Source organism: Lactuca serriola, chromosome 3 (genome assembly GCF_051521515.1).
Source record: "Lactuca serriola cultivar US96UC23 chromosome 3, Lser_US96UC23_V15, whole genome shotgun sequence".
Lineage (NCBI taxonomy): Eukaryota > Viridiplantae > Streptophyta > Magnoliopsida > Asterales > Asteraceae > Lactuca > Lactuca serriola.
In genome coordinates this window covers 27,765,804-27,790,820 of record NC_136410.1, presented here as the reverse complement: position 1 = coordinate 27,790,820, position 25,017 = coordinate 27,765,804, and the positions used below count along the sequence as shown (strand labels likewise).

Sequence of the window (25,017 nt, the reverse complement as noted above, 5' to 3'; positions counted from 1 at the left end):
GTTTTATTGAGTGAACAGTTTATAGGACAAAATCAAGTAAATCTTTTATGTTAGATTTGTTAAGTTCATTGTTTGATCTAGTCCATAGAATGTTCACAGTTTGTACTATATCTCTCCTTTACTATTTATGGAGATGATGTTTCATGCATTGTAACCTGGAAGTAGCAATATTCTCTTTACATCAATTACAAAGATATGTTTCAAGTCAAATCTTTTTCACCATCATTCTTCTTATTCTTAAGTAGTCTTTACTTTTCTCATACTCATTTTACTTTACTTAAATATTTTGTTGAATACTTTGTTGATCTTCATACTTCAAGACACAACTAGTTTACTTGACTTGACCTGACCAAAATATTAGCAGCAGACATTGATCTTAAGTTAATTCAAGGTTGAGTTTTGAAACCTTGTCCGTACACTAAGTCTTGAACTTTCAAATATATCTTATCCACAATATGCTTTTTTTTTAAATGTAGAATTTAGAAAAGAGAAAATTGAAATTGTCAAGGCATATTTTTTCTAAAATATTTTATATTTTGGCTAGAAAAATAAAAAATATTACCAAAGAAATGGGAGCAAGAATGTTTGTTATGTTAAGCTGTGAATACCACTAGAAAATTGTCACTAATTTTTAATGATAATCCGATGGTGGTCTGAAGAAAAGTGTCAAATAGTTTGTAAAGTATGGAATGGAAAAGTTTGATTAATACAATATAAATGTTGGATTTGTCCAAAATGCCTTAATGAAAACATTTTAAAAAATGGTTCTTAGGTTTTTAAGTTTTTGGGTTCTCATTTGAACCACTCCATATATATATATATATATATATATATATATATATATATATATATATATATATATATATATATATATATATATATAAGTTCAATAGAGAACAATTATTCATCAAGTATCCACGGAGCCAATCTAAAGTGTCGGAATTTAAAACGATCAATGACAAAATGAATGGTTGTAGACTTTTACAATGGACACATATGCCTCGGATTATAAAAAAACCCAATTTTTTTGTTTAATAGTTTTTATCGAAAAAAACCGAATATTTCATTGTTCTTGTTTTTTCGTCCTCTTTCCATAGAGATCCATATTGATATACACCTGTAGATTGGATGTACACACTAGATTATACCAAAAAATTCACTTCCTTACAAAAAAACCAACCTTTTTTTTCCGTTTAAAGTTTTTTTAGACTATATTTTTTATCGAAAAAAAACCGAATATACTGTTGATCTCGATTTTTCGTTCTCTTTCCATAGAGATCAATGTTGATATATAAAAAACAAACTTTTTTTTTGAAAAAATATCAACACTGACTAAAAAAAGCTCGATCAGTGTAGATTTACACTGTGAATCTAAACTGTAAATATTTCAATTTTTAACATTCACAATGTGAAAAAACTTGATCAGTTCAGATTCACATTGTGAATCTGACTTACTATTATGCACATGGTGAATCTGAACTGAAATATCGATTTTTTTTTAAACATCAATATGATTCTATGTTTAAAAATTACCAAAAAGTATGAATTTTGATATATTTATTAAATTTTTTCTATAAAAAAATAGACCTACTTTTTAACAAACAAAGAAAATAAAGTTGGTTTTTTGGAAAAAAAATTTATTTTTTATATATCAATATGGATCTCTGTGAAAAGATGACGAAAATCGCGAAAAATGGTAGATTCGGTTTTTTTTTGATAAAAAAACATGACCTAAAAAAATTGGGAATATGACACAAACGCCTTACGAATATTCTAGGGTTTACCTGTTGAGTCCCTAAAGTTTTTGTCAGACTTTATGGGTCCCTAAACTAAGCTATGACATGCTCTTTTAGTCTTTGTTAACATGTAATATCCGATTTAGTGACCTTTTAGACAAAAAACTCATATTGTGCCCCTATAAAGCCAAAAAAAAAAAAGTTCGGGGATCAATATGAATTGAGTGTGAATCGGCTTTAGAAGAAAATGAGAGTTTTTTTGGTAGGAATTGATCCCTGAGCTTATCTTTTTGGCTTTATAGGGGTACAATGTAAGTTTTTTTTGGTCTAAAAGGTCACTGAACCGACTGATACAGGTTGACAGAGACTAAAAAAGCAGGTCATATCCTAGTTTAGGGACCTATAAAGCACAATAAAAACTTTAGGGACTCAACGGGTAAACCCTAGAAAGTTCGTAGGGCTTTTGTGTCGTTTTCCCAAAAAAAACCAAAACAAAGGAAGTGAGTTTTTTTATAATCCGGTGCATGTGCGTCCATTGTAAAAGTCTACAACCATTCCTTTTGTCGTTGACCGCTTTAAATTTCGACACTTTGAATTGGTTCTTTGGTTCTTTTATTAATAATGGCTCTCTATTGAACTTTTCCATATATATATATATATATATATATATATATATATATATGTTTAAGTTATTTTGTTTTTAATAACTATTATGTGCCAGAATGCACAGATCTAGACCATCAGATGGAATAGAATCAAAGGTCATGATCTGAGGGTCTATGATAGTACAATAGAGTAACATGTACCATATAGTCACACAAAATTTCAGCATAAGGACATTTTAGTCAATTGAGACAAATTGAAAAATGAAAAATCAAGATTTATGGGATAATTAATGATTTTGATTTAAAAAATCTGATTTTTTTTCAAATTAATTCAATTTTAAACGTAATTTGTACCGATTTTAATCTATCAGAATGTTATTTTGTTAGAAAGATATTCTGTAATTCTGTTAGAATGGTATACAACTATGAACATAATATTATAAACACTTATTATCAAGACCAATAATTCTTAATGAATATAAATTTTATATAAGACGAAGTTTAATAGTTTAGAATAAGTAATTACATTCATTCTTAAAGAATACAACTATGAACATAAACTACATTCATTCTTGAAATCTCTTGCAAAAAAATATCGACATTTTTGGAAGAATCTTCATTCATTTTCTTGTTCTGTTTCTTGGTGTCGAGATTTTTGTGTGATCGAAGTTGAAGATGATCGTCTACGACGGCAGAAGAGGCTATGGTTAAATAGTTGGCCAAAGAGATTTTTATGGTAATTTCCATGAACTAAGGGATTTTATTTTAATCATCATGCTAAAGTTACATAATTACCCCTATTACAATTTTTAATTATTTAATTATTCATAAATTCATATTGATGCATTCATGCACACAATAGTTGCTAGAAACATTTGATCCCCTCTCTCTACTAATATATATATATATATATATATATATATATATATATATATATATATATTCTAATAAATGAATATTATTTTCTTCTATTGACAAGTGTCATATTATTAGAACTAATTATTAATATTATATGTCACCTATCATGTCACTTGTCAACATATTAATTATCAATTTTAAATTTTAAAATTTAAATTTCTCACTCTAATTATATTAAATTATTAATTGATTCACCATTTTAAATTTCAAAGTTTAAAATTTTTCACTCTATTTATATTAATTAATACCTAGATTAAAAAATAAAATAAAAGTAATACAGATTATAAGATGATATAACTTCACCTATTTATTTAAATCAACGATTATAATTTTTTATAAATAAAAAATATCTCTTAAGTAATAATTTATTTAAAATAATTGATTAATAATTTTAATTTTTTAATATGAAAATTTAATTAATTTTATAAACATGGTTCTCACGGGTTATAAACTAGTGTGTGTGTATATATATATATATATATATATATATATATATATATATATATATATATATATATATATATATATATATATATATATATAGGTTCAAATGTGTTTGCTATATATTGTGTGCATGTATGATTGATTATTGACCAATCATTTACTTATTTTAAGAAAGTAATTAATGCACATTAAATGCTGAAAATTTAATTAATATCCATTATATCTTCAACATTTAATATGTATTAATTACTTTTTTTTTTTAAATAACTAAAATGATTGGTCCAAAATCAATCGTACATACACACAGTAGATAGTGAAAACAAAATAACATAACCATATATATATATATATATATATATATATATATATATATATATATATATATATATATATATATATATATATAGAGAGAGAGAGAGAGAGAGAGAGAGATGAAAAGGATGGATCAAAAATGGCTCCCGCGAGAATAAAGGCTTATTATGCGTAGATACAAGTGAGAATATTATATTATTAGGTTAAATGTGCATTGTTTTGTTATGGTATCTTTTTGTCTCTTATTAAACTCAAAGGTGTGGTGTATATTGCTTTACTCCTAACAAGGAACATGCCAATTACAAACCACCATGAATATTATCTTGAGTGTTTAAGAAGATGTAACATTTGATGAGTGTTGAACGCATGTTTTTAAATTTGATATATATTATTGTTGACAGGGATTACAAGTATGCATTAGCAATATAAAGTTTATTATTATTGTTTAAGGGTCAATCACAAAAAACACTTATATATTGATTTTTTTCCGGATTAAAACTTAATTTTTTTCATAAAAAACATTTACGTTTTTTCTATTTTTTTTTCTAATATAGCCCTTACAATTTTTAGTTTTTCGATTTACCCCTTAAATAATTATTTATTATATATATATATATATATATATATATATATATATATATATATATATATATATATATATATATATATATATATATATATATAGGGCTAGGTTATAATGTGAATGTACAACTATTGTATGGACGTGTGGATAATGTTATTTTATGAAAATTACTATAATAATATGTTGTTTAGTAATGTGAATACGATCAATCTGACGGAACTATTGTGCTTTTATTGGACTCTCATCAATTCTAATTCATTTTTGTTTTCACTCATCGTTTTTTATTTATTTTAATTCTTACAGAATACGACTCAATAAACATCATGATAACATTCTGACAGAATGATAATAATTTAAAAAAAGTGTATAATAACTAGGGGTATTCGTTTGGATGGATCGTTTTGATCCGATCCAATCAAGTAAATCCAAATTGATTTCGGTTTTCAAAACATGGATCCAAATTGTCCAAACTAAATTCAAATCCGATCTGATCTGATCCAATTACAAATCGGCTGGATTGGTTTTTATAATTTGGTTTACAAAAACCGAGCATTTTAAAACGACATATATTTATAATATTACCTAACTTTACACAAAAAGCAAAAACAAATAATTTAGTTGTGATTTGAAATTTATAAATAACTAATAAGAAGATATATTATAGTTAAATATTTTATAGATACAAAACTTTCGAGAGAAAATACATATTAATGTTTTTTTTATCGGGTGAAACGTTTTGAACCTATTTGAAAAAATAAATTACAAAATTAATAAATAATTATAGATATATATTATAAATAGATAAATAATAAATGTTTATTCGGTTTTTTTGGACTACTCAGTTCTTATTTTATAAACCAAAACCAATCCGAAATCCAAAATAATAATTCGGTTTTGTTGAAAACCAATCCAAAAATCCGAATATACGAACCAAATAGTCCAATCTAAATTGTCCAATTGGATAAATCGGTTTTATTTGAATAGTGAACAACCTTAATAATAACCTTATAGACGATTTAATTAGTGAAAATGATTAATAATTAAAATAACTATATAAGATTGAACGTATTCATATTATCAAACAACATATTTTCTTTGTATTTCTCACATAATAACATTATCCACACGTTCACACAATAGATGTCAATCCACATTTGAACCTATCTCTCTCTCTCTCTCTCTCTCTCTCTCTCTCTATATATATATATATATATATATATATATATATATATATATATATATATATATATTATTTTTTAGATTAAACATCAAATTTATATATTTTTTTTCTAAAAAAACCTTAAATATTTGTTATCTTGGAATATTCCTTGCATCCGGTTCCATAATTCCATAGCAGATGCCTTTAGCTTAATGAAGCTTTTGAGTAAATTTAGAGATGTGGTTTTGTAAATTCCATTGAATGACGAGTAGCCAAAAAGATTGTAAGATCATGTGATATAGAGAAGTTCAACCCAAAATGTGCAACGATTATCAATTTAATCAAAGTTTATCTACATTGAGTTTATTTATTTATTTTTTTATGTTGGTTATGGCGAATGAAGTGTAAAAGTTGTTCTTGTTGGTTTTTTTATTCTCGTTACGGAATCATATAGATGATTGTTATATGTCTTGGGTTGAACTTTTTTAGATGATTACATGCGTCTACAATGATGTTCACCATATTGATGACGTTGCATGGAAATTTATTTAATCTTCAATCAATGGACTTACATAGTAATCTCTGTGGATTTACTTCAAACCATCATGAAGTTTGGAGAATCTATCATAAAATTATGGAACCGAATGCAATAAAACTTTCATGATAACAAAGATGTATAGATTTGTTACAAAAAATAAAATAAGGTTGAAGCTTAATTAAAAAAAATATAAGGGTAAATCCGAAGAAATGAAAATGTAAGGGGTAAATAAAAAATATAAAAATTATAAGGGCTAAATAAAGAAAAATAGAAAAAATGTAAAAATTATAAGGGCTAAATAAAATAAAGTTTTTTTTTTTTTTTTTCTTTTTTCTTTTTTTTTTTTTAAATTTGTAAAAAACTCCATATATATGGTACTTTTGTGATTATCCATTTTTTAACTGTAAATTACAGAATATTTCAGTCTATTATAAAAAAAATTATCACATGTCACATTCTCATTTAATTTGTCCTATGTTTTGTAATTATTTTAAATTAGTTTTTCGTTTTTCACATGTCATTTTATAGTGTTTTCCATTTTACTAAATTTCAAATAATATTTAAATGTAATAAAGCAATAAATATAATAATAAGTATTTCATGAATTAATTTTTCTTCTAATTTCAAAATTTGTAAATTAAAGTCTCATTAGTTTTCTTTGTTTAATTTTCTAAATTATTTATATAAATTTAAAAAAGAAAAAACATTCTAATTTTAATAATTCAATATATATATATATATATATATATATATATATATATATATATATATATATATAATTTTTTTATAAATTCAAACTGTCAAATGTTTAGAATTTCATATTTAATTTTTTAAATAAACCCTTAAGCTGAAGGGAGTGGCTCGCTAGCAAGCTCGCATCCAACTCGCCAAACTCGCTTCCACCATTTCTATTCAATTCGTTAGTTACCTCGCTAGGGAAGACTCGCTGGCCGGGCATCGAGATGAAAGAGAAAGAGAAAGAAGAAAGAAATGGTTGTGATTGGCTTGGCTAACTTCACTTTCCGTTGTTGTTGTGTGTGTGTGTGTTTTTTTTTGATAAAGATAACACAAGCTTCGACACTGAGAAAGTAAACCTCCATTTTTGTATACTTGTTACGATTCCTTTGGTTGTTCAAAAATGGGGAAGAAGACAAAGAAATCATGATTTTGCAGTTTTGGTTTCTTGATTTTAGCCTTATGATATATTGGACTTGAACTTAAAATTTCTTTTACAATATAAATTTCTAGAATTAGCACAAAATCCCCTGAAAAACCTTATTGTGACTTTTTTTTTTTAATTAAATATGAAATGTTTATGTTTCGAAAAATATAATTTATTTGATATTAATTGTTTGTGGTTTAAAAAAAATAAAATTATATAATATTAATTGTTTTTATTTTAAAGAAAATATAATTTAATTAATTTTGAAAAAAATACAGTGTTAGAAGTGTTATCACTTCCTATGAAATGCTAAGATTTAGACGCTAAAACAAAAAAGTGACGTGACAGACAAAAAAATAATAATATGACAATGTGATAGAAATGTTACTACTCCCTCTAGCTTTATAACACATGGATCTTATACCCATATAGATATATAATCAAAATTAGATATAGGTTGCCACAAGTAGCAAAACAATTGTGTCGACGGAAGTCATCGCTGAAATTCAATTGTTGTCACTATAGTGACAGTTGTGGCCAGCCCCCTCATAGTATTTGAATTGCGACCACATGATGGTTAATAAATCTTTTAATTGTTAGAGGAATAAAATCTTTTGAATGTTGAAAAAAAGAAAATCATTCGAAAATTGAAAAAACAAACTATAATATAAATCTTTAATAAAAACATGTCGTTGTTATATGTATAATTCTAAAAATTAAGTGTGGTCTATGATGACGACATGTCTTAGGAATAGTGTTAATTTCCGAAATGGTTTTTACATCATGGTTTTTTTTTTCTTCAGTTTTTAAAAAAGTTATTATAATTTTTTTTGCATTGTTCCACAGAATATAGATAAAATGATATATATTGTTCATCCTCCTTAATAAATAATTTTTTTTTGTCACATGTCAATTTTTCATGAGTTTTGACACTTATCATTTTATGGTATTTTTGAAATAAATATTATCTACTTGTCAATTTTTGGTTTGTTTCAATTTTTAAAATTAAAGTCATATATTTATATATATATATATATATATATATATATATATATATATATATATATATATATATATATATATATATATATATATATATATATATATATATATTAAATTGCAATAAATACATTTTACCCTTTTTTATTTTAAAGTTGTACATTAAAAAATATTTTCTATTTACACTTTAATGTTTAATCTTTTTTGTTAAATCAACCCGTGTACATGAATCTCACACCTAGTATATATAAAACTATCCAACCACTTAAAGTTTAATTCATAACATTTAAATTTACTAAGAAATTTCAAAGTTTAATACCATGCCTCGAGGTTTATAAGTTAACTAATTATCATCTTGATTTTCCTAACATAATTCTTATTGAGCGTGTTTGACACATAATTTTTGAAAGCTTATAATTTTTAAAGAAAAACTTAAAAAAATAAGTTAATTTAGCAGCACAAGCATTTTTGCTTTTGGGTTAAATAAAAAATTCAAAATTCAAAAGCTATTGCAACCAACGTTTAACAAAAAAACGCTTTTAAATTTTAACAAATTGATTTAAATACTTTTTAATATAAGTAAATCATATCACTGCATTTTGTTATTATCTTATACGATTAAATGCAAATATATTTTAACTATTATGAGGTTATTTGAAACAACTAGTATATCAATATATTTTATAATTTATTAATCTTTATCTAAAAAGATAATAAATTTTTAATTTGTGAACTTATAAACCAAATTTTATATACCATACATTAATATTGTTTTTTATAAACCGAGACAATTATAATATATAAAAAATGTTTAACATGAGTTCTTACAAAATCAAAAAGTCTTATTTAATATATTTGGAAGATTTTAACTTTTAATAATTATAATTTAGAAAAATTAATTTATCATCATTATATTCAATTTTAATTAGTTTATATATCATAACTTCTTTGGATCATAAATATTTTCATCTAATTTTAGATAATTTTATTTTCAACATTAAAAAAAATGTATTCTTCTAAAAAAACATGATAACTAAACAATCTTATTTTTGAAAACTTCTTTTAGAAATTTTTTTGATATATAAAAAAAGTTTAAAAGGATATTTAATTTGAAGAAATTAAATTTTCACGTATTATATTTCTTTTGGAAAATATCCGATAAAGTCTCAATATTATGGGTCAGTTTATGGTTTAATCATAACTTTCATTTTTTGAATAGGAAAATCCTGATTATTTTATATTTTGCCAAAATTAAAGAAATAGTCTTTATATTTTTTCAACAGAAAATGTTAGATTATTGTAGAAAATTAGATAACTGAGACTTTTCCGTTAAAAAAATAAATATTATGATTAAACCGTAATCTGACCCAAAATATTGGGGTTTTAAAAAAATAAATATTCTTCCCAAGAACAACAATTTCTATCATTTCACAACACCAATGCTTATTGGGATCTCCCTTGATCAAACCTGGTGGATCTTTTTCTCTTTGCCTTAGAATGTTGTTTATGTATCTCTGTTTCTCTAATTCGATAGCTTGTAATTTATTCTTTTCCTCATCAGATTGTTCAACTAGAATGATTTTTCCTTTGTCTTTCGGATCAACATTAGAAGTTGATTTGACTAAGGAAGTATTCGATCCTCCTGCTCCTTCATTAATCAAGACTCCTTTTGTTTGAGCTTTCATTTGTGTGCCATTTCCAGTTGTTGAAGTTAAGCCAATATGCTTCATCGAAATAGTTGTTAGAATTTGAGTAAACATTACTTTCCCCGCAACAACTTCAGTATCTTCTCCTGAAACATTCGACGATCCAACCTGTGACAACCCGAACCTTTTTCCGTTATCGTTGGCCGATTTCCATTGATAAAATTTGAATTTTATTGATTTCCGTCAAATTCCTTTGGTTTGGAAAATCATTTAGTTATATATATATATATATATATATATATATATATATATATATATATATATATATATATATATATGAGTCGGACCCAAAATCACGCGAAAAACCGAGTTTCCTTTGAAAAATCGATAGTTTTCGGCCTGAGTGATGTTCACGGCCGTAAACCCGTTTACGGTCGTACACCCGTTACGGCTATACATCCGTTTATGGCCAGCGATAGGTGGCCCACACCACCGACCATGGAACCCCCTATAAATATGAGCATCTACCCCTCATTTATACTTTTCTGGCCGAAAAGTCTCTCTTTCTCTCTCTAACCGCTCAAACGTAAACACCAAAAACACCCCATTTTCTTCCGAAAATCATCAAGAATCACCTTTGGAGGTTGTTTTGTAGCATCTAAAACGCGTTTTTCATCGAATCCAACATCATTGTTCTTGAGTTTACAGTCGTACACCCTTCAAACCTTCAAATCTTCAAAGACCGTAAACCCGTTTACGACTGTAAACCCTTCAGAGATTCATATGTCCTTCAAGAACACTGTTCACGACCGCAAACTCCTTCACACCGTGAATCTTGACCACAAATCCACTTTTTCCACCTCGATCGAGTCTCGGTAACATTCCTAAACCAATAACAAGTGTTTTTCCAACACTATAAATAATGGTTTCGCTAATAAAATACAATTATGTATTTAATTGTTGATTAGGATCCCGTTAAGTACCGCGTGCATCCAACCAAGGGTTTCCACTCCCAGTCTCGCTATCCGACTAATCACACGGCCGACAGTGAGTTCATACCCCTATGCTTTTACTATTTTTCATGTTTTCAGGGGGAGAATACAATCCAAACACGAATGATTTTGTGAACTTATACAAAAGAATTTTAACGAGATTAAAACTTATGCAATTGATACAACCAAAAGATTTCTATGTTTTATAAAATATTTAGATATTTTTATCCCTTTTGTAACATGCTGAGCATAAGGGACGTTTTCAACATACAACCATAATTGCATAGTTTTCAGATCAATACACGAACCAAGTACATAACATACATGCAAACTATAATAGGTATAGTTTGGAAATTCAATGCACAATGTTACAAATTCAGAGTGTATACATTAACAAACATATAAACTATGACAGACTTAGTTTATGATATTTTATACTATCTTTCGGATAACAAGAGTACATTACTAAATAATTATATAAGTATAATTATTTTTACTCTACAAGGCTTACATTCAGATTCAAGTACAAGAGAACATAACACTACACGTAAACTAGTTAATACAGGGTTGTGAGACATCACTTCAATTGTACCCTTGGGGGTGCGGGTTAAATCCTATCATAGTATAACCAGAGTCTCCTGGAGGGAGAGCATGAGATTTGTGAATAGATGTATTCGGGATTGACTATCCCACACCTAAACTACTAGCTACAGTTAAGCGCGCATGCTTGGGGTGAAAAATGTCATAATGTCTGACGCCTGAAGAACATCGTAGAGGTCACTAGGTCATATCAAGCATTGTTATACGAACTCACAACAGTATAAACTAACCTTTTGTTTATGAGATTTCATTCTTCAATAGTTTTATTTTCATCAATAGAACTACTATACACTACACTAGAGGATTCCAGGGAATACAATACATGGTTTATTTATAAGTAATGAAACTACTATACATACTGGTGGTAACCAAGGTTTTCAAATGGAACATTCTATACACTACTGGTGATAGCCAGGGTTTTCATACAAAGGGTTTTCATTCAAAACAACGATATACAATACAGCTAGAGGTAACCAGACCTATGAACTAATAAATTATACATTACTACTGAACAAAGTAATAAACATATATGTTAGAAAATATTGGATTTTCTTGGGAAGCAAACAAACATTTTACAGATTCAATGATAGGCTTTCATTACAAAAACATGCTTATGAACTCACCGACTTTTTTTGCTGATTGTAACATCCCAAAAATACGAGCCAAAAATTTCATTTTTTTAAAACATGTACTTAGCAAAACGTTAGGAATAAAACGTTCAACGATCATATCATTTCACAAAAGATATTGCATGTCTGGAAAACATTTTTATAAAACATAAAAGTGTCAGGGTACAAATCCCCAGGTGATATCATAATGCGGAATATAAAGCATGTGTGTGATGTACCGCTACCGTGCCAGCTCCTTCCCCTTCGAAGAAGAGGTACCTGAAACCAAAACTGAAAACTGTAAGCAGGAAGCTTAGTGAGTTCCCCCATAATACCTCATACTATACAAACATACAATGAACAACTAGGAGATACGGGCCTTGCCCACACTCATGAAGATACGGGCCTCGCCCACACTCCGCTAGCTGGGAGATACGGGCCTCGCCCACACTCCACTAACTGAGAGATACGGGCCTTGCCCACACTACACTCTCAGAGAGATACGGGCCTCGCCCACACTCAACTGCTAAACCATAATATACAAGTATCACACAGACAACGAGTATAGACAACTCTATCATACTGGCATATATCATAATCAACTCAACCAAGAGATACGGGCTCGGCCCACACCCTAATACTAACATCTCGTCTATACGGGCCGACCTTGGTGCCTTAGACCCGTTACTACTGGAAGGAAACTCACCTCAAAGTAACTGCTGATCTGTGTGGGAACTGACTGTCTGCTGCTGCTGCCACTCCGGAAATCCTCCGGCTATAATTCCCACAAAACCCTTAGTCAAATACTGCTAACCGACTTCAGGGTAAAATGACCATTTACCCTTTACAAATCAAAAGTCAAGTCAAAGTCAACTGTCAGTTGGCACGACTCGCCGAGTCCCTATCCCTTTGTCCGACCTTAAACCCGTCTCTACTCGTCGAGTTAAGCATTGACTCGACGAGTTCTCCTTCTAAACTAAAGGCCAATAGTCCTTTATCCTACTCACAGAGTTGTATGAAAAACTCGCCGAGTTTGTCTTCATCCGAAGAACACTCTAAACTGTGACTCGCCGAGTTGTATGAACAACTCGCTGAGTTGTTCTTGAGGCAAGAAGATTGCCTTGAACGCGCCGAGTCATGGCACTGACTTGCCGAGTTAATTCACGAGTGAGTCTAGCTTCCAACTCGCTGAGTCCTATCCCACGACTCACCACTCCACCCCACAAGCACGAAAAAGGGGAAACTCGGGGACTCGTGCATGACTCGACTCGCCGAGTCGGCCACATGCAAATACTATACACGCGATTCTGCTTGAATCCAACTCATGCTATTCATAGATCTGGGTTCCTAGGGCATGAATAACACGTAAAGTTTCCAACTTTACGTGTAAATATTCACCAATGAAGGTTTTAGGGCTCAAAATGTACCAAAAGAGTAGATCTAGGGCTTTCATGCAATATGGCTCCATAAAGGCAGTAGATCTAAGCTCCTGGTGCTCGATCCCACCTAGATCTAGAGGCTAACAACTTATTACAAACCATAAGGTACAATCAAGCTTGGGGAAAAGACTCAAGAAGGACTTCCATGGAGCTAAAAAGGGACTATAAGCATGAAAACAGAGGGAAATCGAGTTATGCCTCAAGGAAAACACTGAGATAGCTCAAGGATGCCTGGTCTCCTCCTGTTCTTCTTGATCTACTCTCCTTCCCTCTCCAAATCTTCAAGAAAACACACTAAAATGCTTCAAACTCACAATGAACAAGGCTTGAACGAAGTGTAGGGCTCTGAGGGTGAAGGGGGCGAGCTTGGGGGCGGAAAAGAGGGTTTAAATAAGGTGCAAACCCTTGAAATTTAGGGTTTCATCAGACAGCGGAGACTCGCCAAGTCCAGAATATGGACTCGCCGAGTCGCCAACTTAAACGTGTTTCGGATCCCATCTCTACTCGGCGAGTCGAACCTACGACTCGCCGAGTCCGAGGCTAAAAATGGAAAATACTAAGCTAAATTTTACGTACCAGGAACCAGGTGCTACAAATCTCCCCCACTTATTTTAGAATTCGTCCTCGAAGTCTGCTGCTCTCTCCTGAAACAGCTCGGGGTAATGCTCCATCATTTCTTCCACCGGCTCCCAAGCCCACTCGGACCCCTTTCGGTGCTGCCACTGCACCTTCACTAACTCCACCTTCTTGTTCCTTAGATCCTTTGACTTTTGGTCGAGGATTGCGACTGGGCAATCAATGTAATTCAGGCTGTCATCAACCTGTATATCGTCTAACGGCACCACCACTGAATCATCCACTCGACACTTCCGCAGCTGGGAGACATGGAAGGTGCTGTGGATCTGGCTGAGCTCGGCTGGCAGATCCAGCCTATATGCCACCTTGCCCACTCGGGCTACAACCCTGAACGGTCCAATGTACCTCGGGCCCAACTTGCCCCGCTTCCTGAATCGAATGACGCCTTTCCAAGGCGACACTTTCAGGAGAACCATATCCCCGACCTGGAACTCCAGGTCTGATCGACGCTTGTCGGCATAACTTTTCCGCCGACTCTGCGCAGACTGAAGCCTGCTCCGAACCTGCTGGATCCTCTCGGTTGTCTTGAGCACCACCTCGGTGCTCCCCATGACCCTCTGGCCAACTTCACCCTAACATATCGGGGTCCTGCACCTCCAACCGTACAACATCTCGAATGGAGGATGGTCAATACTCGCGTGGTAGCTGTTGTTGTACGAGAACTCAGCCAAGGGAAGATAGGTATCCCAGCTACCACCGAAGTCTAGCACGCATGCCCACAACATATCCTCCAAATTATGGATGGTCCGCTCACTCTGACCATTCGTCTGCGGGTGAAAGGCGGTGTTAAAGTGCAGACGAGTGCCCAACTCATCATGAAACTTCTTCCAAAACCTGGAAGTGAACCGCACATCTCGATCTGATATCACTGACATTGGCACCCCGTGCCGCGCCACTATCTCCCTGATGTAGATATCGGCCAACTTTTCGGCCGAGATACTTTCCTGAATCGGAATAAAATGGGCGCTCTTGGTCAATCGATCCACGATGACCCAAATCGAATCCACTCCTCGCGCCGTCTGGGGAAGCTTTGTGATAAAATCCATCGTAATATCCTCCCATTTCCACAACGGGATGTCCAACGGCTGCATCTTGCTGTGCGGTCTCTGATGCTCGGCCTTGACCTTCCTGCAGGTCAAACACCGCTCGACGTACCACGCCACATCCCGTTTCATGCAGGGCCACCAATAGTCCAGACGAAGATCCCTATACATCTTCGTCGCCCCTGGATGAATGGAGAATCGGGATTTGTGCGCCTCCTCCATCAAGATCTGGCGCACGCCTCCATGATACGGCACCCACACCCTACGGTGTAGTGTCAATAACACCCGGCTATCATAATCAAAGGAGGTGACTTAACCCACTATTCGCTCACTCTTCCGATGTTCCTCCTTCATAGCCTCCTAGTTGAGCCTCCTGAATCTGCTCCAACAGGGGAGTCACCACAGTCATCCTCATGCAAATATCCCTGATTGGCGCCGCCTTGCGGCTAAGCGCATCGGCCACCACATTGGCCTTCCTCGGGTGATAAAGGATATCGCAATCATAATCCTTCACCACGTACAACCACCTACGCTGCCTCATGTTCAGATTCGGCTGATCCATGAGGTACCTCAAACTCTTGTGGTCCGTGTAAACGGTACATCGAACCCCGTAGAGGTAATGCTGCCAAATCTTGAGGGCGAAAACCACCGCCCCCAACTCTAAATCATGCGTCGGGTAGTTCGCCTTGTGAGGCTTCAGCTGCCTCGAGGCATAAGCAATGACATGCCCCCTCTGCATCAATACTGCGCCTAAGCCTGAGATCGACATATCACAGTATACCACAAAATTCTCTACGCCCTCGGGCAGGGCTAAGATTGGCGCCTCGCATAATCTCTGCCTCAGAATCTCGAACGCTTCCTGCTGCTCAGCCCCCCATTGAAAGACCACGGCTTTCTTAGTCAACCGTGTCAGGGGTACGACTATAATGGAAAAATCCTGAATGAATCTCCGATAGTAGCCTGCCAATCCTAGGAAACTCCGAATCTCAGATGGAGACTTCGGAACCTCCCATCTCATCTAGGCCTCCACCTTGGCCGGGTCTACTGAAATCCTGTTCTGGTTGACGAGGTGCCCAAGAAACTGCACCTTGTGCAACCAAAACTCACATTTGGAGAACTTGGCGTACAAGCTCTCCCTCCTCAAGATCTCTAAAACCTCTATCAGATGCTCTACGTGCTCCTACTGCGTCTTGGAATAAACCAAGATGTCATCAATGAAAACTATCACAGATCGATCCAACATCGGTCTACACACGCGGTTCATGAGGTCCATGAACGCAGTAGGAGCATTGGTGATCCCAAACAGCATCACCACGAACTCATAATGGCCATAGCGCGTACGAAACGCGGTCTTCTGTACGTCCTCCTCCCTGAACCTCATCTGGTGATAACCGGAATGCAAATCGATCTTGGAGAGCCAAGATGCTCCCTGCAACTGATCAAAGAGGTCATCAATCCTCGGGAGTGGGTAACGGTTCTTCACTGTTATCTTATTCAGCTCCCGGTAATCTATACACATCCGGTGCAACCCATCCTTCTTCTTCACAAACAGGATCGGGGTTCCCCAGGGTGAACTACTCGGTCGAATAAACCCTTTGTCTAGCAGCTCCTGCAGCTGCGTAGACAACTCCTGCATCTCGGCAGGAGCCAACCGATAGGGTGCCTTGGCTATTGGAGCCGCACCAGGAACTAGATCGATTCTGAACTCCACCTGACGCTCCGGAGGTATTCCAGGAAGCTCTTCCGGGAACACGTCAGCGTAGTCTCGCACCACTAGAACCTCGCTCACCGTCGCTTTACCCGTCTCCCGGGTATCCATAACATACGCGACATATCCTACGCAACCCTGCTGAAGGTAGCGCCTAGCTCTCGCTGCTGAACATACTGCAGGTCCACGCTGTGTCCTCTCACCGTGAATCACCAACTCTCCCCCACTCGGGGTCCTGATCCGCACTAACTGCTGTGCGCAATCTATCACCGCCCCATTAGGGCTCAACCAATCCATGCCTATAATCACCTTGTTCCCCCGCAACGGGATGGGAACCAAATCCACCTAATAGCACTCCTCAAATAACCTCAGAACACAATCCCTGAATACTGCTGACGCTCGCACCGATCGATCATCGGCAATCTCTACCTCTAAAGGGCAATCCAACATGCCCGAAGACTCAGTAAACCTCTTGCTAAGCACAAGGGAAACAAATGACCGGGTGGCCCCCGAGTCAAACAACACCTGGACAGGAATACCGTTCACATGGAACAATCCTAATGCATATACACAGAACACATATCAATATCATAACATCATAAAAATAAAGTAGAGGGAAAGAATCATACCCGTCACCACATAGGGTGCGGCGCGTGCCTCCTCTGCCGTCAGCTGAAACGCCTGGCTCCTCACCACTGGAGCCTCTGCCTTGCCCTGCCAGCCATCTGTAATCCGCAGGGTAGCTGGAGCTGGCGCCTTAACCGGCGTTGATGCTGTCAATTGGGGGCAATTGGCCTTCTTGTGGCCCCTCTGGTTGCAGTGGAAACACAGCAACTCAGATGTATGAACAACCGAAACAGGAGCAGTACAATCCCTACTAAAGTGCCCCGCCTTGCCGCACTTGTAGCAGCCTGATGATCCCAACCTACATGCTCCCTCATGCGACCTGCCGCATTTCCCGCAGCGGCCTGGCCCTCCTTGGCCTTTCGGCCTCCCGTCTGATCCTTTGGGCTTCTTCCCCAAAGCCCTAGCCACCTGCCCTGCCTTTGTCTTCCTCTTTCGAATGTGCTCTAAATCAATCTCCCTTTCCCTCTCCCTGGCAATCATGGACTCCAGGGTAGGGAAAGCTGAAAAGCTAACATGCTCCCGGATGTCAGCCCGTAGCATGTCATGATAACGGGTCCTCCTCATATCCTCATCTCCCGCATATTGGTGCACCAACAATGCCCTCTCCCGGAACTTGGCGGTGATCTCCGCCACAGTCTCTGTCGTCTGTCGCATGTCCAAGAACTCCCTGGCCAGCTACTGAAGCTCGACAGCCGGTGCGAACTCCGCCTTGAACCTGGTCGCGAAGTCCGACCAAGTCATAGCCTCGACAGCCAAGGCCCTCAACGAGTCCCCTATGGACTCCCACCAATCCCTAGCTCGATCTAGTAAACACCCTGCTGCGAACCTCACCTTCGACCCCTCAGGGCAGAAGCTAATCATCTGTGTAGACTCAATGTCTGCAATCCATCGTCTGGCAGCTATGGGGTCCTTCGCCCCATGAAAATTCTGCGCACCACTGCCCCGAAATTCCTTGAAGGAAAGCATGCGAGATCCCAACTGGCCAGATGCCATGTCGCTCCTGAATGCCCGGAGGCGATCCTCCATCAACTCCAAATCCCTTCCTTGATCGACCCGAGCATAATGGGGGTCGACTCAAGGATGCCTCTGGTGATCTCTGACGCGATGAACTCGCGTAGCCCCTCATCTACTGGCTCGGAACCTGATCTCGAACCTGATCCCTCTCCTGTACTACCAACTGCTAGCCTCGAGCGTAGTACCACCATTCTGAAACACAAAAGAAATAACAACTGTTAGCGATACTGATACCTCTGGAGGGATCACACCTACTGCAAGTTCCCTGGTCTTATCTCGGCCTTCCTCGATTCGGGTATGGATCCTTTGCTTTCAGTAGTACGGGCCCATACTACCTTCCACATCTATCCGTACCTTCTCCAAGGTCTGCCTTGACTCCACCAGGTCCCTTTCACTACCGCTGATCTCTGCCCCTCTTATCCTAGGCTTACCCTAGGAAACCTCTAACTCCACCCAACACAGTCCTCAGCTGCGGAAGGTCTCTTGGTGATGCCGATTAGCTATTACCTGAATACAATCACATGTGACGAGGATCGGATAATCCTTCGAGTAAGAGACTCATCCATACAATGGTTAGGACTCAAACAAGAGCTACGCAATAGGGTCAAATCCCACACTCTGAGATTATTCAACCCTGATCACACGTGACCTTAACGTATTCACCTAACAACTAACTCTCATCACTCAAGGCCCACATATCACAAAGCAAACAACATTTGGACAAAAGGAAACAATCTCAAGCAACTTTATCCTCGTAGAGAAAAACTGAACTAGCATACAATGCTAAACTAGTACTATCAGGCATAACCTAAACAGGCTATCCTACTGCTGTCTACTCAGTTCTAGCATGCAACTTTTCATACACTGAAGCACATAAAGCAGGCACATAAGGCATCACTCCTAGATCCTTAGTCCTATTCTAGCATGTTGTTCTACTGAAACTGATAAACATAACATAAGCTTGTATGGGTACTTTGGGGAATACTTACTTGAGCTCGGTTGGTCGCGCACATCACACACTTTGTTCTTTCTTAAAACCCTTACTTAGCCTTTCAGAAAACATTTTATTTTTCCAAAATCTTTTAATCCCTCGATTTGAGTTCAAACACCCCCGAAGGTGTGTCCGAATCCCTCAAACCAGGGCTCTGATACCAACTTGTAACATCCCAAAAATACGAGCCAAAAATTTCATTTTTTTAAAACATGTACTTAGCAAAATGTTAGGAATAAAACGCTCAACGATCATATCATTTCACAAAAGATATTGCATGTCTGGAAAACATTTTTATAAAACATAAAAGTGTCAGAGTACAAATCCCCAGGTGATATCATAATGCAGAATATAAAGCATGTGTGTGATGTACCGCTACCGCGCCAACTCCTTCCCCTTCGAAGAAGAGGTACCTGAAACCAAAATTGAAAACTGTAAGCACGAAGCTTAGTGAGTTCCCCCATAATACCTCATACCATACAAACATACAATGAACAACTAGGAGCTACAGGACTCGCCCACACTCATGAAGATACGAGCCTCGCCCACACTCCGCTAGCTGGGAGATACGGGCCTCGCCCACACTCCACTAACTGAGAGATACGGGCCTCGCCCACACTCCACTCTCAGAGAGATACGGGCCTAGCCCACACTCAGCTGCTAAACCATAATATACAAGTATCACACAGACAATGAGTATAAACAACTCTATCATACTGGCATATATCATAATCAACTCAACCAAGAGATACGGGCTCGACCCACACTCTAATACTAACATCTCATCTATACGGGCCGGCCTTGGTGCCTTAGACCCGATACTATTGGAAGGAAACTCACCTCAAAGTAACTGCTGATCTGTGTGGGAACTGACTGTCTGCTGTTGCTGCCACTCCGGAAATCCTCCGGCTATAATTTCCACAAAACCCTTAGTCAAATACTGCCAACCGAATTTAGGGTAAAATGACCATTTACCCTTTACAAATCAAAAGTCAAGTCAAAGTCAACTGTCAGTTGGCCCGACTCGCCGAGTTGACTTGTCAACTCGCCGAGTCCCTATCCCTTTGTCCGACCCTAAACCCGTCTCTACTCGTCGAGTTAAGCATTGACTCAACGAGTTCTCCTTCTAAACTAAAGGCCAATAGTCCTTCATCCTACTCGCCGAGTTGTATGAACAACTCGTCGAGTTCGTCTTCATCCGAAGAACACTCTAAACTGTGACTCGCCAAGTTGTATGAACAACTCGCCGAGTTGTTCTTGAGGCAAGAAGATTGCCTTGAATACACCGAGTCATGGCACTGACTCGCCGAGTTACTTCACGAGTAATTCTAGCTTCCGACTCGCTGAGTCCTATCCCACGACTCACCACTCCACCCCACAAGCACGAAAAGGGGGAAACTCGGGGACTCGCGACTCGACTCGCCATCTTGGATTAGGTTAGTAAGGTTAGGATTAATCAAATAGCTTGTTTTGGTTAATTATTGTGGTGAATGGAAAGTGTTAGAGCTTGTTAACACTTTCAAGTACCAACTTAGATATAATGAAACAAAAGTCTTGTCATCTTGGATTCACATTGTTGAATTGTCTTACATGAAGTTGGAGTCTTTATAATATCTGAGTTTAATTTACTCATTCAGCCAATTACTTGTGATTTTACTTTATTTGTCTAATCATTACAATCAAACCCCCTCCCTTTTCTTCTTTCATCTTTTGTGAACAAGTACCTTACGCAAAAAGGGTATAGACTGATTGTCCCGTGTCTCTGTGGATCGACCCTACTTGCCTTGTACTACTTTTGAGTGCAATAGAGTAGTGTTCTTTTGGAGTATATCGTACCCCATTATTTGTTGGGTCTGACACCCCTAACAAATTGGCGCCGTTGCCGGGGACACGGTGTTACTAATTGTTTATGCCTAGATCTTTTCGTACAGGTACACCATTGCCAATTGATTCGGAAGAGGCAACCGGTTTCTGGTACTTCTTCATCATCCAATCCCTAGTCATCAGCATTTGGGAGGACATACCCCTCTCAAGAGTATCTGCATCAGAGACAGACAGCCCATCACTCTCACCACAAACAGCCTCACCCATAAATACAACTCCACCCTCTTCGCCTATTCATAATATCCTAAACAGTTCACCTACAAAAACAACAACCAATTCTCAAGCCATGGCACATAACCCTGGAGGGAATCAAGGTTCTCCAAACCCACTACCCGAACAAACTCTCCGTCAATGGTCAAGACAAGAGGTGACTCGACAACCTCTTTGCATCACATACCCAGCCGCCACCAACTTGGAACTAAAATCCAGGCTTATCCACTTACTCCCAACTTTTAGAGGATTGGAGAACGAAGATCCTCACAAGTTCCTCACCAAGTTCCATGTAGTATGTGTGGGTATGAAACCACATAATGTCACGGAGGATCAGATTAAGCTTAGGGCATTCCCCTTTGCAGTGCAAGACGCCACCAAAGAGACTGGCTCTATGACCTTCCACCGGGGACGGTGACTACTTGGGTGGACCTTGCGAGGTTGTTTTTGGACAAGTATTTTCCCAAAATGAAAGCTTCAACATTACGACGGGAAATTATCGGAATCAAGCAACACAAAAGAGAAGCTTTCCACACATATTGGGAAAGATTTAAGAAACTTTGTGCTCGTTGTCCAAAGTACGGGATCACCGAGTATCAACTCCTACAGTATTTCATTGAAGGTATGACCCCCATGGAAAGAAGGCTTCTCAATGCTTCTAGTGGCGGATCTTTGCCCGATAAGACCCCAACTGAGATCCGAAATCTAATCAAGAACATGGCTGAAGATTCCAAACATTCAAGCCACGAAAAAGAATGGTATACGGATGCACCCCGGGGTGTAAAAGAAGTACAAACTCCTCAGATTGAAGCTCAATTGTCCAAGCTCGTGAAAGTAGTCATGATGTTGGCCAAAGACAAAGGTGTGCAGCCCATAGCCCGGGCATGCGGTATTTGCACCCAAGTGGGGCATCCAACCGATATGTGCCCACAACTTCAAGAGGAAGATTATGAAGAAGCGAAAGTCATGAGAGGCTATTCAGGGGCAAATCAGAGAGGTTATGAGCAACCAAGAGGTGATCAGTGATGGAACAATAATCAAGGGTGGGGAGGCAATCAACAAGGAAATTATCAGCAAAATCAATCGCATCAATATCAACCAAGACCACCATTTCCTCAAAATCAACAACGACCACCATTCCAACCTCAAAATTACCAACCAAGGCATCCACAACAACCCCCTCCACAAGCAAGTTCTTCAAGTATGTCCTTAGAAGACACAGTAAAAAGCCTCGCCACAAGTACTCAAAGATTTCAACAAGAAACCAAGGCAAGCATAAAAAGCTTGGAGCAACAAGTATCACAACTTGCTCAATCCGTGAGTAAGATGGAGTCGCAAGGCAAGCTATCCTCTCAAATGGAGAAGAACCCAAAACACAATGCGTGTGCAATTACACTAAGAGGTGGGAAAAGCTATGAAAGTCCAGGGATGCCGGATGAAGAAGAAGAAGAAGAAGAGAAAGAGATTGAGGTGGAAGAAGCTGTCAAAGAAGAGGAAAAGAATAGTACTCCAAAGTCCAAGAAGCTAATAGAATCCGAAGTGAAAGTCACACCAGCTCCATTTCCTTCAAGGCTGGCAAGCACCAAAAGAGAAAGGGAAGATGACGAAATCATGACCATGTTTCGAAAGGTTGAAATCAATATCCCTCTTTTAGATGCCATTACACAGATTCCTAGATATGCTAAGTTCCTTAAGGAACTTTGCATATCTAAGAAAAATCTTAAAGGAAATCAAACTGTGAAGGTTGGTGAAAATGTCTCAGCCATGTTACAAAAGCGGCTACCAAAAAAATGCAAGGACCCGGGTGTTTTCACGGTTCCTTGCAAAATGGGTAACCTTTTTGTACCACATGCCATGCTTGATCTTGGAGCATCAATTAATGTTTTACCATATTCAAGTTATAAGACAATGGGAATTGGACCTTTAGCAAAAGCCGGAGTTATCATTCAACTTGCTGACCGGTCTTTGGTACATCCGAAAGGTGTATTGGAGGACGTGTTAGTGCAAGTTAATGAGCTTGTTTTTCCCGCTGACTTTTATGTTTTAAACATGGGTGATGAAAACACCCCACAATCGAGCTCCATCCTTTTGGGGAGACCCTTTATGAGTACCACAAAACAAAAATAGATGTAGCCAATGGTACTTTGTCAATGAAGTTCGATGGTGAGGTAATTAACTTTAGTATCTTTGAAGCCATGCGTTATCCTAGCGATATTCATTCTTTAAACTTCATAGATGATATTGATTCATGTACTAATGATTGCTTTGAGATGTCAAGCCAAGATGTGCTAACTACCATCTTGAGCAAACACTTTGATGAGACAGGGATTAAGGAGTTGGCTAACAAGTACACATTGGAAGATGAATTGATTGAAGTAATTGATTCCTTGGAGAAAGCACAACCCATGAGACTTGAACCACCCCGCACGAAGCTAAAAAGTTCTAATCCGAAACTTCTCCCATCCATAGTACAAACGCCGACTCTTGAGTTGAAGGCTCTTCCCAACCATCTCAAGTATGCCTATCTTGGAGAGGAAGAGACATTACCAGTGATAATTTCGACCAAGCTGGCACGAGATGAAGAAAAAGAGTTAGTTGGAATTTTAAAGAAATACAAGGAGGCTATTGGTTGGACCATTGCGGATATAAAAGGGTTGAGCCCATCATTATGCATGCACAAAATACTGATGGAAGAGGACTTCAAGCCAACCCGTGAAGCACAGAGGAGGTTGAATCCACCTATGATGGAGGTGGTTAAAAAGGAGATCATGAAGCTCTTGGATGCAGGTGTAATCTACCCCATTTCTGATAGTAAGTGGGTGAGTCCCGTGCAAGTAGTCCCGAAAAAATTCGGAGTTACCGTTGTCAAAAACTCCGAAGGGGAATTGGTACCCACCCGTGTGCCAAACGGGTGGAGAGTTTGTATCGATTATAGGAAGTTGAATGCTTCCACCCGCAAAGACCACTTCCCTTTGTCATTCATTGATCAGATGTTAGGACGATTGGCCGGGAAATCCCACTACTGCTGCCTTGATGGTTTCTCTGGTTTTCATCAAATTCCGATTGCCCCGGAAGACCAAGAGAAAACCACATTCACATGTCCCTTCGGCACCTTTGCGTATAGACGCATGCCCTTCGGCTTGTGCAATGCACCCGCGACCTT

General features: G+C 37.0%; 1 protein-coding gene across 1 annotated transcript; it reads left to right on the top strand.

The window, feature by feature from the left end:
• Positions 1–23,057: 23,057 nt before the first annotated feature.
• Positions 23,058–23,981, top strand: LOC145095099 (uncharacterized). The gene has a single exon (XM_079033040.1). The coding sequence runs from the start codon at positions 23,058–23,060 to the stop codon at positions 23,979–23,981; it is 924 nt and encodes a 307-aa protein (XP_078889166.1).
• The last annotated feature ends 1,036 nt before the right edge of the window (positions 23,982–25,017 follow it).

Bases quoted from the DNA above. Each gene is read 5' to 3' on its own strand.
- LOC145095099 (XM_079033040.1), top strand. From the start codon at position 23,058: ATGTCCTTAGAAGACACAGTAAAAAGCCTCGCCACAAGTACTCAAAGA.